The sequence below is a fragment of the Laetiporus sulphureus genome (assembly GCF_001632365.1).
Source record: "Laetiporus sulphureus 93-53 unplaced genomic scaffold LAESUscaffold_76, whole genome shotgun sequence".
In the NCBI taxonomy this organism is placed as follows: Eukaryota; Fungi; Basidiomycota; class Agaricomycetes; order Polyporales; family Laetiporaceae; genus Laetiporus; species Laetiporus sulphureus.
Genome location: NW_024468585.1, coordinates 47,097 through 61,701, shown reverse-complemented (window position 1 = coordinate 61,701; position 14,605 = coordinate 47,097). Strand labels below are relative to the sequence as shown.

Genomic DNA, 14,605 nt, shown 5'->3' with positions numbered 1-14,605 from the left:
AAGTCGAATAGTATATGCAGCCTGACGTACCTCGTAGCGATAATGACCACATTTCGACGAGTCAACCTAGTACAGCCATTTTGTCGGAGCGAGGACAGCGCCGTAGTAGGCAGATGCTTTGAAATAAACCCACAGGACTATAATGATCATGACCGCAGCACTGACTGGACGAAGTGGATCATCTGAGTAGATTCCGCGGCCCAATGGCTACTCAAAGTGGAGATTTGCAAATGATTCTCCATATTGACGTTGAAACAAGTGGAGTCCAAGCGATTATCAGAGGACTGCACGATGTGCAACTCGGGAAATGCGATGAAACGGTTCCAATAGGCGGCGTTCACCGACAATAGTAAGCCTCTGCCAAGAACTTGGAGGTCGTTGAGCGCCAGCGCGCATGCCAGTCATTGCGATGGGCGCCGAAAATGCGGGGTCATCATGTTTGAGGATGGAGATCTGAAACATCTCTGTAGCGCTGTCAACGTCGTACATCCACGACTAAGCCAAGTCACACACCACTTCTGTTCATGCCGGAGTGGCCAAGGTTCAAAATAACCTCATGGATCCAACTAAACACAAACCGCAGAGACGATCATGAGAGCAGCGATATTATAAAGACAAGTCCGATCCTGCTGCACCAGAAGCATCGAACACAGCGGATGCTAATGGTGGCTATGTAGCCTAAGCTTCCATTGAATCGGAGCGCTTTGAGGCTGTGATGCCGGAGCAGCCATATTGGGGCTGCTGTGACGTGCTGAAGCGTACACACAATTTCCTCCACCGTTGGCATTGCACGCGTTGTTTGGCGATCAGAGTGACAGCGCTCAGCGCTGCTGGTCATGCATCATGCTACGAGCTCGTGATGAAATTACAAGGTACGTGGAACGGTAAATCCATCCCGCGGCCACGACGAGGCTACTGAAAGGCAAAGCTCACCAAATGGACGATCGAGCATATAGTCCAAGTACTTCTCTCATTCGAAGCGCACTAATGATAGTGCACAGGATGCATATTGATATCTGTCCTGCGAGATCGAAGATAATCATCATACGTGTAGCATCGCAACAGAAGGGAAACGAACCCAAGTACCAATCGTACTCAGATAGATCCATAAGCAACCTCGCTGAAGATTCAAGAGACGGCAGACGTCTCCCGCAGATACGCACATCAATACTACTAACCCCTCTTCAACCGCTCAACTCTCCATGCCGATAGCTCCGAAGGACTCCTATTAGCATGATTGACATTCCCCGTAGTGAATCATGACTTTCTTATAGCGACTCGGTCCGCTCCGAACAGTCCAGAAAGATCTGGCTGGTTGTTGCCACGTACGGACATGAAATGGTCGACGACGGTTGACAGCTGTTAGTGCCGGTGTCCATCAGTGATACGCGAGCTCGTCGCTTCAAGGCACGTTGCGGGCAAGTAGAACTGTGATATGTAGCTCCCTGCGAGGACGTGTCGACGCAGCGAAGCTTCGCGAGAATACAATCCGATATCCCACCGTCCTATCGCTCCTTCATTACTCCCCCGAGCACCTCGGCCTTTGCTTGTGCGACGTCATGCGAGACCTGCACCGCCGGATCCCAGAACAAATGCATCCGTTGTGCCAGTACCGCCCGCCTCAAGATCCGCTGAAGAGGTGTAACACTGTAGCGCGTGTTAGGATGCGTGTTGTCTTCCATTAAACCTGCGATCAGAAGTCCAGGAGGCATCCCATGCTGTTGGCTCAGCTGGATAGCTGCGTCGGCGGGCGCGAGCGGGCCGACTGCACCACCAGATAAAGTGCTTCTTATTGCACAAATGGGGGGAGGAATGTAGTCCAAATTGATGCGCGGCTCCGTACCGAGGCGCAGAACCTCATCGAAGAGGTGGAAATCGACACGCTTGGGCGCGAAGTCCGGACGAGAGGCTAAGCCTAAGAAGCGATACGTCCACAGGCGATGTGGCTCCGGCACCTTAGGCATTCTAACCAGTTCCGAGTTGACCCGATGCATCAGGCGGTAAAGTATTATGCGATACACCTTCAGAGTAATGTCTTCATCGAAGAGAACAAACGATCGCAAGATGACGAGAGCGGCCGCGTAATCCTCCATACTCATAAACATCCGGAGAGCATGGCGCAGCACAGAACCGTTCAACACCGGAGATGGCAGCCACTTCTGAGGCAAGCCATTTCTCAGTAAGTGACACTCAAGCATGTCGCGGAAGAGCCGGCGAGGAGATGGAACATCAAGCGGACGCCGATAGCCGCGGGTGTGTGCATTGTGCGGCCGGTGAAGGTTGCAGACAGCGCGGAACAGTGGTACATATGTGAACGCGTCAGGTGTGCTTGTTTGCGTGCGCTCGTCAAAAAGAAGGCGGTAGATGAGGAAGGCCTGGTCGTAGCGCCGGCGATCGACCTGCACTGCTATGAGGGCATTGCAAAAGGGAAGGTCTGGGACGATGCCCTGCTCCTGGGCTTCTTGGAAGATCCGGCGATAGGTGGTACCATCTTCGTCTTGATTCGAGGCCAGGTTCCTGAAAAGCGTTGTGTACAGGTGCGGAGGGTGTGCCTGCTTGTCTGAGGTTTGCCGAGTGACCGGGGTTGGTGTAGATTCTGATGGTGAGGGCTTCGGTTCGGAAATCCACCGCAAGGCGGACTCCGCGGATCCTGCCTTTGTGTACATGAGTACGAGAAGATTCCGCGATTTTTCTGAGAGCACTTCGTGGGGGCCTTTGATCTCCAGGAAGAGCTTCACAATTTTTTCCATCGTCTCGGGATGACACTCCGCGATATGGTCCATAAGATGCAGTAGATCTCGGAGACAATATTGTTTGAAGGACTTGTTCGAGAAGTACTGATGCAGTTCTTGCATTAACAGATTCGCATCGGAGGACCGCATCAAAAAATGCATAACCGCCATCTGTGTACGCGCGGATACCGAGGGAATGTATCCAGCTAACGACATGCGTCCGAGTATCATCGCAGCCTCAAGCGGTTGCCTGTACCGCAAAAACAGCCCGATTGCGCTTTCATACGCGGAGAATCGAGTGGAACTTTCGACAGAAGACCTATCAAGGTCGGCATGAAATCGTCTGAGAGCCATACCTGGTCGCTCGAGACGAAGGTACTCTTCCACCGGCTCCAGCAGTGTGCTGATCGCGCCAGGCACATGTTCGACGTCTTTTGTCTTATTTGCGTCCACAGTCTCATGCCTGTAGAGTGCCTTCTTCGATGCTCTCGTAACATAGAGCGGAGGTCCTTTAGGGACAAGTGGGGTTGTCTTGGGTTGGTCCGCACGTCGTGGTGGCGGCTTCAAAGATCCCAGGCGGCCGCATGTCCGCCTAGATGTGACGACAGTCTGGCGGAGCGGTAGAATGGATCGTACTGCGATTTTTTCCTGCATGTAGTTGTACACGGTGAATTCGAGAACATAGTTCTGAATTCTCACCAGCTGGATCTCTGCGCGGTCTACACGCTCGACTAGAGAAAGAGAAGGGAGTAAAAAAAAACGGTGTGACGTGAATCGCCAGATGTGATACGTGTGACACTGCGTGACACTACACCCATGTGATCTCCATGGCTCCTGGCTCTTCAGCAACGTCCTTTGGTCTCTTGCCGGCAGGTGATGTTCAAAATCTTCCGATACTCTGCTGGTTATTTTTCACCGCCATTAAGAGAATGAATCTTACGCTATCGCGTGCAACAGGCACAACATTCTCTGGCGCTCGTTGATAATACTTCAAATAGCCTTTCCGCCACCTCTTCAGACCTCTTGTCTCTAACTGCTACCTTTATAACCACAGTGGCTATGATGGTCAATGACTCCGGTGCACAAGCACTGCAAAAGGATTTCCGGACCACCATGACAAATTATGGCATCTGGTTAGACATCAGTACAAGGCAACATGATGTGCGAAAAAAAAGTCAGACTAGAAAGTTATAATATGGAGCGTGGGAAATCGTCCCGCAAAAGGAAGGAGGGGACTGCGACGTGTATCGTGGCTGCAGTGAATGCACGCATAGCCGAAACTCAGCTGTGATCTTAGCAAATCGCATCTCCTCGAGGATGGCGGACGCGTCCTTCAAAGACGTGCCGGAGATTTTTGAGGTCTGTCTTGTTTCTCTACTTTTAAGATGCTTACGCTCACAGAATTTAGGTCGAGCTGGGGGAGTCGGTGGCCGCTCGAACAGAAGCGCTATGTGAGTTCTTGCATCTCCCCTAGTCCCCATGTGTTCTGACTCTTCGGGGAAGCAACCTGGAGAGAGCTGGGACCTCCGGACCTTTGCCATGTAATCAAGAGCACAGGACGCAGCGGGCAGCACGACGTGAGTGTTCCTGAACCCTCGACGCGTCGCAACTCAATGACATCGCGATAGCTCGGTTCCTATCACTATGTATCGGGAGTGGACGCTTCATCATCCGCGTCTCTCGCTGCCTACATCAACTCTCTGACCTACGCGATTGAAGATGATTCGGGCTGGTTCTCAAAGGGTTCAGCATGGAAGGTGCGGCATGGTTGTTACTGGTACGCGGCTGCCGAGTTGCCCAAATGAGACTGCTGCTCATCACAACCGCAGCTGTTTCAATGCATTCTCTCGTGTCGACGTACGAGTAGATGTCAAGATACCCGGCGGTGTGAACGCGTACATCATTGACCTGCGTGGCGAGAGGTAATGACATCAGCCCTTGCCGTGGCGTCGACTCAGCATTGCTCGCACAGACACGAGCTCACCGCGGATGCTGGACAAGATATGTGGCAGGAGACTTATCTCTCTGCTATTCTCCGTGCGGTCCTCTATTCCGACGATTCCGCGTATTGGCTGGACGCTTACCGCAAGCTCGACCCGATCACAACACCTGAGGGCGAGCTGCGCTTCCTCCAATCGGCCGAGGCGCTCTTTATGAAGGGTGCGTTGTCATCCTGTGGCCACGACATGGGACGCTGACGCAGGCGAAGGCTGGCAGGTGGGGTCGGAGCCCGAAATTCAGGTTGCCACGGTCGTGTCGAACCACCTGACATCGGCGATCATGAAGTACTTTGGCGATAGTGGGCGATATCAATATGCTGCGAATCTGTTCGAGAAACTCAGTGCGAAGGAGCCGGAGATATCGTCGCTGCTTGCACGGAGCTATATTGGCATGAGTGAGTCCTTGAACAACCCAACTTGAACTAATCGTTAATGTCCTACTCAGATGAGGAGGTCAAGGCAGTGCAGATCATGGCAGCTGCAATCAAGCAAACGCCGCAATCGTACACATTGTTACACGCGCAATGTGATCTTCTCCGCTCAAAGGGCAATCATGAATGGGCGTTGAAACTTGCCAAGCAAGCAGTTAATTGTGCACCCAGCGAGTTCGTCACATGGGAGAAGCTGACGGAGTTGTACATCGACCTCAAGCAGTATGAGTCGGTGCGTTAGTAGTCTATAGCACGTGGAGCCTTTTTGCTTATTTTCATGCAGGCTCTCCTCACGCTCAATTCATGTCCCATGTTCACCTACAATGGCCGAGATGCTCACCGCAACTTGCAAGCGTCAAAAGTACATCTACCGCCCAAGGGGCAGATCGTTGAGATCCTACCTGAACGCGCAAAAACCGAAGATGACGATGTAGGTCCATCGTTCCAGCGTCTCGAATATCTCACTCAGTTTTCTTACAGGCAGATCCTGCACTACTGCGATTGCCCGCGCCGGGCCTGCGGGGCACATGGGCACGCGCGTATGCGCTCTTGACGCGCTTGGTCTCGCAAATTGGCTGGGATGAGCTGCTCAAGACCCGGAGCTCCGTCTTCGTCATGGAAGAGGAGTATCGCATGCAGAAGCAGCAGGGTGACATGCGCGGACACTCAACAAGTCCCAGCAGTGCAAATGGGCAAGTACCGGCGCGCGGCTCATCTCTCCAGGACAGCGCGACGCTCGTGCAGCAGGCGGATGACGACGCGTCAACGCGGGCTGTCGTCTCGCCCGTGCACTCGGCGAACCCATCCGCGGCGGATACGCGTACGGATGCGGATACGCTGGGCGTGAACGATGGGTTGCCGACGATCAGGATATCGACTGCGAGCGACGTGGAGCGCGATAAGGAGGCTATAATCGCGATGGTGAAAGAGAAGGAGAGGGAAGAAGCGGAGGCTAAGGCCAAGGCGGAAGCTGAGGCAGAAGTGGAGGCCAAGGCTAAGGCGGAAGCTGAGGCAGAGGCAGCGGCCAGCAATAAGAACGAGCCTGATGCGAATACCAATGGGGAGGCCAAGCAGAATGGAGTGTCTATGAGCCATTCATTGGAAAAGCCAGAGCAGGCGGCTGCTGGTGCAGGGGATGGCTCGCAAGAGGGAGAGCCGCCATCGTCCATGAGTAATCAAGAGCCATTTTCGTTCAGCAACAAGCGACTTTGCGAGCGGTGGCTCGACAACCTGTTCATGGTCTTGTACGAAGTGGGTCGTTCTTCGTACCATGTCGCGACTACTTTTAACTGTTCTACCTAGGATCTCCGTGTATGGACCATCTTCCGCGCAGAAGTAGCGCATTTTAAAACACAACACGTCGCATACCGCAAGACTGCGCTCGAATGGGAGATCCTTGGCGATCTGGGGTCACGACTGCACCACAAGGAGGAGGCCAAGGAAGCGTACACGCGCTGCCTCGACTCACCTCGGTATTCCTACAAGCCGTGGTCCAAGCTGTTGGACATGTATGCGGATGAGGGCGATATCCAGCGAACGCTGCAGGTCGCCATCCGCGTCGCAGCGTACCAATGGGGAGAGTACGCGGAAATGACGGTATGCTTATCAAGTGAACTTTGTAATGTGTGCTGACTATCCGCTACTCCCAGTATCCGACCCAGATAGCCCGCTGTCTGTTCAAGGTCGGCCAGATCCACGGCCACGCGAAAATCTCCTACACGCTTCTGAGCATGGGTCTCCCCGATTCGATCGCGAAAATCATGGAGGGATACCTCAACTACGGGAAAACGTTCAAAGTCGAGGGATACGATTTCTGATCGAGCTTGCTTTCTAAATTAGATGTACGTGTAGGAGCGTGTCTGCATGGTCGCGTAATTATTCTACGGACGGTTCTGTGGTTGCTGGACAGCGTACGTCCAGCATGACTGTAGCCTATGCAGCTGAATACCCTTTTTGTAATGCCCCTTCCTGCTATCAGACTGCCCAAAACTACCTCATACGCCGATAGGCTGAATGCGTGAAGTAGCATTCGAGTCGCATTACGGTACTGTCGACAGAAGTGTGCGTATCTGTTGATGGCACTGTGTGCGGTACGGGTACCATAGGCCATTTCAAGCGCTCAATGTTCAATGATCGTGCTCCCTTTCGATTCTGCCGCGCGATTGTCGAGCATATCCGTATGTACACTATACGCGGGTTGTTACTTTGGATCTATTGTATATTGAGCACATCTTCGAATTGCTGTAGTGTTACGGCTAGTACTGAAAACTGTGGTATTGAACATCGGGACCTCAGCAACGATATATAAGATCACCATGCACAGGCGTTGTAGAGGCCGTCAACGCCAAATGTCGTCAATGTCATAACCACCGCAAACACGAAGCGAGCACGTCGGTGGTCCACACTACGCCTTTTCATCGTTCGCGCTTTTATGGTCGTCATAGACGTCGCCCACGAGCGCAGCCTCATCGGCGGCGTCATCGTCGCCCACATCGCCCTCCCAACCGTTCGCCTGGAGGTACTCGAGCCACTTCACGTCCTCATCTGCGAGGTCGATGCCCGTCTTGTCGGGCACGAAAAAGTACGTCACGAGCACGCCCACGACGCCACAGATCGCTGCGATGATGAACGTCCATCTGTAGATAATGAGACATTATCAGGAAAGTGTGATGCGAGGCTCTCACTGTTTGCCGAGGTTGTTTTCGATTGGCGTGAACGCCTGGGTGCCGATTGCGGCTCCTGTTTTGCCGATAGCGGCTGAAAGACCGTAGCAGGTTCCCCTGAATGCTGATGTCAATGATTTATCCATGTTGTAGAATTTTCTCTCCGTAATCACCTAATGGCGGTTGGATATGACCTACAGAGCTAAGCATTAGCGTACATATGCAAAGGAAGATATGTTGTTCCTACTCTGCACTGACGAGGCCTAGCATGTTTCCTGGTCCCTGCATGTTGATCAGCATCTTTGAAGACTGCGTTCGGATGTGTCACTTACAAGATTACCCGTAGATTGCATCAGACCATAGCTAAACCATAATTTACACTATGAACGCGGATGAAACATTGGCCGATGCTCACAAGATGACGAAGAGCGGCACGATCTTGGTGATTTTATCGTATGCACAGCCAATGATAAGACCTGCAAATTCGCATTTCAGGAAGTGTTCCATTTGAAGACGGCGAATGCATACCAAAGACGAGGTATCCGCTGAAACCGACCATCATCTGACAAAAAAAATACTCGTGATAAGGATAGCTTCTAACATGAATGCGTAGGTATTACCGTGTTACGCCGGCCAAGCGGGTTGCAAAGTGCGGCACCGACAAAGACCCCTGCGTCGCCTCTGTCAGTAACAATCTGTGACTTTGACCAAACGGAACTTACCTGGAAGCGCGATAGCACCGAGCAGAAGCTGCCACTCTGCCGTTGACTTGACGCTACCATCCTTGATCACACTAGAGATGATAGTGCCGGAGAAAACTCCATTCGGGAATGTAACCTAAGACATCGTTGTTCGAGAATACCCTCCAGATTATTCACATGTCGCTCACGAAGTCATACAAAAACCTGAAGATATCATCAATGCAAGAATCACGCGCATATATCGACTCATGCCCACCATGCGCCACAAGTACCGATGAGTGATCGCCAGTACCGCTTGATGGCCAACCAATAGGGCACTTTGCCTGATTGTATGCGTGGTTAAAACACTCGCTCTCGCCACGAGAGATGGATGCCTACGTTTGATCGCAGAGTCATGGTATCTAGTGGGTAAAGTCCACGTGAGCGACGGCACGCTCGGACAGAGAACACGCACAGCTTCGGACTGAACATGCGCATCCGGAAGTAGAAGACGGACAGAGGGAGGATGATGCCGATCCCGAAGCAGACACGCCAGACAGTGTTGAGGTGGTTTTCGCCGGCGGCAGATAATACAATCAGGAAGATCGACACTGATAAAGGACCACCAAACTAATATTCATGTCAGCCCATACGGGTCAGACTGCGAGATAAGATGAAATGGGAAATGATAATCACACAGAGAACGAAGTTCGTGACCATGATGAACACTGTATGTCGGAAGGTCAACGCCGAGTGTCCACAGATTAACTCAATGGGACTGACCTGGTCCTCGATTAGCGACCATCTTCTCGTTCGCAGCCTCGCTTGCGCTCGTTGATGATGCAGGATATTCGCCGCCGACGCCCTACACAAAAAATTAGACTTAGATATATGTATACATTATATCAATCGTGGGCTTACCACTCCGGTGATCCCTCGGGCGATGGTCAAGAACCAAAACAAACCTGTGACACTACCATGGGCACCATGCGCTGCAGTAGCCAGGATGGCACCGATGACAATGAGGAGAGTCGTCACGACAAGGGCGGCTTTCCGGCCTATCCTGTCGCAGATCAGTCCTACGACGATTTGTCCAATCACCTCGCCTGATGAGAGGCGTAGTCAGCAGAGATCAACGCATATAGTCCAGAATCTCCGTACCAACGAGCAATGCATTCGAAACACGCGTGGACACGGTCGAGGTGTATTCTTTTGCATGAATCTTCTTGAAAATGACCTATGAAGATATCAGTAACGTGATGCAGTGATATACCTCCGTTGAACCAACATTAGTCATAGTCATCAAGTTGTTTTGGTCTGAAGAACCATAAATAAGCGTAGATCCTAGTGAATCGTCTCATACTCACAGCCATCTGAGATCAAACCGAAGGCTGCTGCCGCGATTGTCATATACGCGCTGAGCGCGGCCTTCCTGCTGACCGCCCGAGGTTCCGCATGAGGATCCTTATCCTTGTCCACAGCCTTGACCTGCACTTCCGAATCTGAACTTGCGACTTTTTCGAGCAACGAAGACATGGTGGTCCAGGAAGTGCTGGAAAGGCACTTACGGGCAATCCTCCCGCTATTTGAGCGTTCTGCTGCCGCTGAGTCCACCCCTATCCACCTCGCGGGACGGCCTCAGGCACCGGCCTCAACGCAGGAAGTTGGGCTCGCGTGCTGATGAGGGCCATCAAGGGAAGCACACACGTGCGTTGTTCTTGCCAATGTGCCTGTCAGCGCCTATTCAGCGTTAGCTGGCATGTGCAGACGCGTCCGCCGCCAAATAAATGTCGCCGACTCTTTACATGATGCTCGAAATGTGAGCGCGGCGGGGGACGCGCGAACGTGGATTGTCAGTATCGTCGGCGAGGACGAAATCAGGGCAGTATTCGAAATGGACAGTTTTCGTTATCAACGCACGTTCGCCTATTGATGAGGCTCGAGAGGCCTACAACGCTTCCATCATATATTGATCGGTGCCGGATAATCCGCTATCGAGTCGCATCGAGGACATCTCAGCAACAGAGCAACTGTGCAAGACTCGATATGAATGAATATAACGCTATATACAACATGGACATCAGCAAATCGAGTCCAGGACAAATGCAGCACGTAGATGTTGGTGTCTAAATTGACGCTAGAGTTCATGAGAGCGAGGTGGAAGGCCAGGAGGGTATGGATGTGATGTGGGGCATAGTGCAGGCGGATATAGATGTCGGAGCATACAGGTGTCTCATAGATGGATGTGGCTGGTCGTGAGGGCATCGGAATGCACGTCAGGAGGGTCATGATGTAGAAAAGCGCGAAGCCGGATAATAGTGCGGCTGATAAGGATTCGTTCCGCTTCTTGAATCGTCCACTCGCTCTTGTCATGCAAGCGTGTACTGCCTTCATTTGCCTGCGAGATGGTTGGAAACATGGTGTGATTCTGACAATCTGCCCTAACTGGGCTTCTCTCAGCAAGATATAAGGAGTCGTCCTGCCTTCGTAGTCTTCGCAGGTCGAAACGTCCGTTCAAGGTACAAGCCAGAGGGTAGGAAGCCCAACATGTGGAAGAAGCTTCACGATCCTATGGATAGAACTTTCATAGCAGCTTTGACGCGCGTAGATGTTCGCGCACGACCATGTCTCGCACTGAGATCGGTGCATCAGATTTCAATTTATATCGGAAGCTTCAGACGTACCGCTTGCAATGATACCGCCCGTTGTAGTTGTGTCCTATCGCAACATATTCTTTAAGCACTAGCATGTGCTTCGAAGAACGCGGCAGGCACCTACCGTAACTGATGTGCAGAATCCATAGAATTTTCGCGGAATAGGCGAATACTCTCTATGTATCGCGTTGAACTTACTCCGGAAGTCTGCGGGTCACGACGACGAGACCGTGAGTAACGTCGCCCAACTCAATGACTAGATCCGCAAGGACAACGATGGCCAGTCTGAAGTGAAGCCTCGCAAAGAGCAGAAACCAATTCCACAGGAACGCAGAAGATGCTTCCACAACAACGACGAAGGCAGACGAAACTCACATTTCTCTGCTGTTTCCGAATCGTTCGGTCGCTCGCCGAAGCTGCGGACATATTTCGCCAGCCGGATACCCGAGGCGAGCTTCGCGGCAAGGATATCGCATTTATTCAGAAATAGCACGAGGTCAACCCGCGCGAGCAGTTTGTTTGCGCAGACCGCCTTCCAGAGGAGGACGCTGTCTTCCTGTAAAGGGCAAACTTAAATACGCTGTGTATAGGATGAAGAGAATTAATCCATACCAGTCGATTGACGCTCTTATCTTCCGCGAGCGTTTGATCGAAGCCGGAAATAGGTGCGAGGAAAATGATCGCTACATCAAAATACGGACGTTCAGGGACGCGAAGCGCAGAACCCGCACGAAGTCAACATACCATTCACTTTGTAATGACAAGAAGCACACGAACGTCACCCAACGACTGTCAGCACTTCTCCCTACACGCGAAATCAAAACACGCACCGTCATCAAAGAAAGGCACCCACGTCTCTGCGCGGGCGTCAGCCCGGGTGAGTCAGCGCACGCCCACATGCACAAGCACGAGACCCAGTATACTCACGACGCTGAGCAATGCAGTGGTCAGCTATGACTCGCGGCGAGAAGAGGGGAACGCACTTGGCTCCTCGATCCGCCGACGTCGATAATACGCCATTGTGTGCCTTGCTCGGTTCCGGCCTCCATCTCGAAGCGGTACTCCGAGACGCCAACGGTTTTTAGACGAGCTTTCAGGACATCGTCTAGATTCAAACGAGCGATGAGCGACGCAATGATTTCACCGGCTCGGCAGACATACCATCCGAAGGAGTGTACTTCATGGATGTGATACGATCGAGCTCATCGAGGAAGCTGGCATAATTTGGTTAGCAAACATTATATCGTCTGAATAGGTGTGGCTCACAATCCCGGGCCCTCTTCTAGTCTAATCTTCCTCAATCTTAAAATCGTTCTGACCGTTGGGTCATGCCACAGCGCAATCAGGTCCTCATGACACTGGAATAGCGCTGCCTGTACCTCGCTCGCCGTCTCTTGTGACGCCTGCCCCACCATGGGCGGGCCCACACCGCCTGCGCTTACATTAGACTCCCACCCTCCCTGCCTCAGCGCATGCTTCCCCGGGCGCACGAACACCTCACGCGTCGAGTTAATGCGCACATGGCCTTGCCCTATTCCATGCTGCGGGAGGTACGGCGCCTCCTCGGACGGAGGCACGAGTCGCGCAATGAGCAGCGCCTCGACATGCTTCAGATGTGCGAGCCGCGCAAGGATCGCAGACAGGTGTGTGGGTAGCACGGGCGCGTCGGCAGAATTAGAGTCAGTTTCAGCGTCCGAGTCACTGTATAGCGTGTGCGATGCGCTGCGCGAGTGGGGTGAGTGAGTGAAAGGTTGATTGCGCGAAGGAGAGGAAGGACCGGTGTAGAAGTTCGACGAGGGGGAGAAGGAGTTGATGGGATGTAACGTTGGGGATGGAGGGGAGGAGGGCAGTTCATGTGGCCTGACGTCGGCGAGCGTGTCCATGATGATTTGGATGGAACGGATGAGGTTTAACTGGATGATTGAGTGCCAGAGGATGCGCTCTTCTCGAAACGCCGATGGCGTGTATAGTCGCTGGAATTCTGGGTGATCACATCAGCACATTGAGGACTGACTCTGGCTCCTGACACGTAGCAATACTGCTCGGGGAACGTAGAGGGCTGTGCACCCCATGACTCTCATCAACGACGAGCACTGGACGCGCACTGCGTATCTGCAACCCAGAAATCGGTGTATAACCCGGGTAACATGCAGAACATGCAGGATGCTCTGATTTGCTATAATCTGCGACGATAACAGCATATTCCCGCGTGCAACCGTGACAACGTTTTGGCTCATATCTGGTGGATCCTACAAGACTTCGAGTAATGTGTCTCGCTTAACGGCTACAGACTCACCTCACGGGAGACTCACTGGGAGGTCTGGTAGCAGCCTGTGCGTTCAGCGCGTCAGTGCAGCGCGCCGAATTAACTTCGAACATGTCCGCCCAGTGACAGCTGCCATACTTGGACATTCCCGTCCCTTACGGCCAGTGGCGGCGGGACGGCATCGTGACATGCCGAAGAGCGCCGTCTGAAGAGTGGGCTTACATCAGACCTTTGTGGTGAGACTGATCTCCGAGACACCTTGTCCACAGCCCTCACAGTCCTCCCGGAGCAGTACCAGCAACCAAAAGAAAAAAAAAACAGAATACTCACGTCTCAGCGTAGTTGACTTGCCTGCACGCATCGGGAAAGCGTCCAGTTCTTACTGAGATCTGCGTACAAATGGCGGGAAAGAGGAAATACGTACCAGACTCGCTCTGGCCGAGCAGCAGCAGGCGGACGACCTTCATCTTCTTCCGCTGCTGTTTCTCGAGTCGGATACTCTCGTCGATGGCCTGACTCACGCGCCGAGCGTCCTCCTCCTGTGCGAGACGAAATGCCTTCTCTTCCGGCGTCTCGTCGATCGGGGGACGGAGTACGGCGTCCAGGGGATCATGGTCGGGCGGTTCTCGACCGGGCATGGTGGTCGTCGGATGTCAGGTCAAGCTGGGAGAAAAGGGATAATGATGGGCGGAGACAGGCGATATAAAGAGGGAGGTGAGTGACTGAGAATAGGCGGAGAGCGAAAGTTGGGTGATCAAAGTCATGTCCATCTGCATAGATCTGCATATGCCTGCGGGCGTCTAGATCGGCTCCTGCGACACACCATCACTTGCTCCCGCTTCGCCGCTCGCCGGCCAATGCACCCTCTGATCCCATCACTCTCAGCAGAGCCTTTTGCTCACCACGCCTCCACATGGCGCGATAACACTGGCAGCTACGCTCCTCTTCTCCCACAGCTATTATCTCCCACCTATCCTTGCAAACACAGCCCCATCACGCGATCCTCTTACGCCGCCTCAACATCTCTGTGCTCACGCGCGGCATGGCAACATTTTTCCACCGGAGAACAATCGAGAAACCCTGAGAAAAACTATGTTTTGCCCTGGAAAAACCAAAAACAAAAAGGCAAAAGTTATCCCCTCATCAAATTGCCATAAAGGAATATCCTGTCCCTCATAT

The 14,605-nt window shown here is 52.7% G+C and overlaps 4 protein-coding genes across 4 annotated transcripts; 1 reads left to right on the top strand and 3 right to left on the bottom strand.

Annotated features, from left to right (window-relative positions):
- Positions 1–1,505: 1,505 nt before the first annotated feature.
- Positions 1,506–3,654, bottom strand: LAESUDRAFT_718003 (uncharacterized protein; the record flags this gene model as incomplete). The annotated part of the gene is made up of 2 exons (XM_040907385.1): positions 1,506–3,463; positions 3,630–3,654. The coding sequence occupies 2 exons, from the start codon at positions 3,652–3,654 to the stop codon at positions 1,506–1,508; spliced, it is 1,983 nt and encodes a 660-aa protein (XP_040758395.1).
- Positions 3,655–4,049: 395 nt separating this feature from the next.
- On the top strand, positions 4,050–6,980 carry LAESUDRAFT_718002 (chaps-domain-containing protein; the record flags this gene model as incomplete). Its single annotated transcript, XM_040907384.1, has 12 exons — positions 4,050–4,091; positions 4,141–4,183; positions 4,236–4,309; positions 4,361–4,509; positions 4,562–4,654; positions 4,705–4,892; positions 4,936–5,127; positions 5,178–5,395; positions 5,447–5,593; positions 5,644–6,414; positions 6,466–6,759; positions 6,813–6,980. 12 exons carry the CDS (start codon positions 4,050–4,052, stop codon positions 6,978–6,980), a joined length of 2,379 nt encoding a protein of 792 aa, XP_040758394.1.
- Positions 6,981–7,315: 335 nt separating this feature from the next.
- On the bottom strand, positions 7,316–10,346 carry LAESUDRAFT_732068 (MFS Git1p-related glycerophosphoinositol permease). The gene is made up of 19 exons (XM_040910161.1): positions 9,874–10,346; positions 9,795–9,823; positions 9,668–9,743; positions 9,428–9,612; positions 9,290–9,371; positions 9,203–9,234; positions 8,982–9,136; positions 8,906–8,928; positions 8,784–8,850; positions 8,716–8,731; positions 8,549–8,663; positions 8,447–8,496; positions 8,355–8,388; positions 8,242–8,302; positions 8,159–8,189; positions 8,074–8,108; positions 8,000–8,020; positions 7,848–7,943; positions 7,316–7,799 (listed from the first exon to the last, which is right to left on the bottom strand). Exons 1-19 carry the CDS (start codon positions 10,040–10,042, stop codon positions 7,568–7,570), a joined length of 1,509 nt encoding a protein of 502 aa, XP_040758393.1. The 5' UTR covers positions 10,043–10,346; the 3' UTR covers positions 7,316–7,567.
- A 744-nt stretch (positions 10,347–11,090) lies between these two features.
- On the bottom strand, positions 11,091–14,064 carry LAESUDRAFT_665648 (G-alpha-domain-containing protein; the record flags this gene model as incomplete). Its single annotated transcript, XM_040905204.1, has 12 exons — positions 11,091–11,140; positions 11,191–11,224; positions 11,285–11,367; positions 11,536–11,716; positions 11,773–11,843; positions 11,985–12,017; positions 12,140–12,265; positions 12,322–12,374; positions 12,427–12,861; positions 12,985–13,141; positions 13,757–13,777; positions 13,851–14,064. 12 exons carry the CDS (start codon positions 14,062–14,064, stop codon positions 11,091–11,093), a joined length of 1,458 nt encoding a protein of 485 aa, XP_040758392.1.
- Between the last annotated feature and the right edge of the window lie 541 nt (positions 14,065–14,605).

What these genes read in the sequence shown, in the direction of transcription:
- LAESUDRAFT_732068 (XM_040910161.1), bottom strand. Translation starts at nt 10,042, where the DNA reads ATGTCTTCGTTGCTCGAAAAAGTCGCAAGTTCAGATTCGGAAGTGCAG. An exon ending in CGCATGTTCAGTCCGAAGCT is followed by an intron (nt 8,929 to 8,981) that starts GTGCGTGTTCTC and finishes TTTACCCACTAG; the next exon opens with ATACCATGACTCTGCGATCA. An exon ending in CCATGACTCTGCGATCAAAC is followed by an intron (nt 8,851 to 8,905) that starts GTAGGCATCCAT and finishes GCATACAATCAG; the next exon opens with GCAAAGTGCCCTATTGGTTG.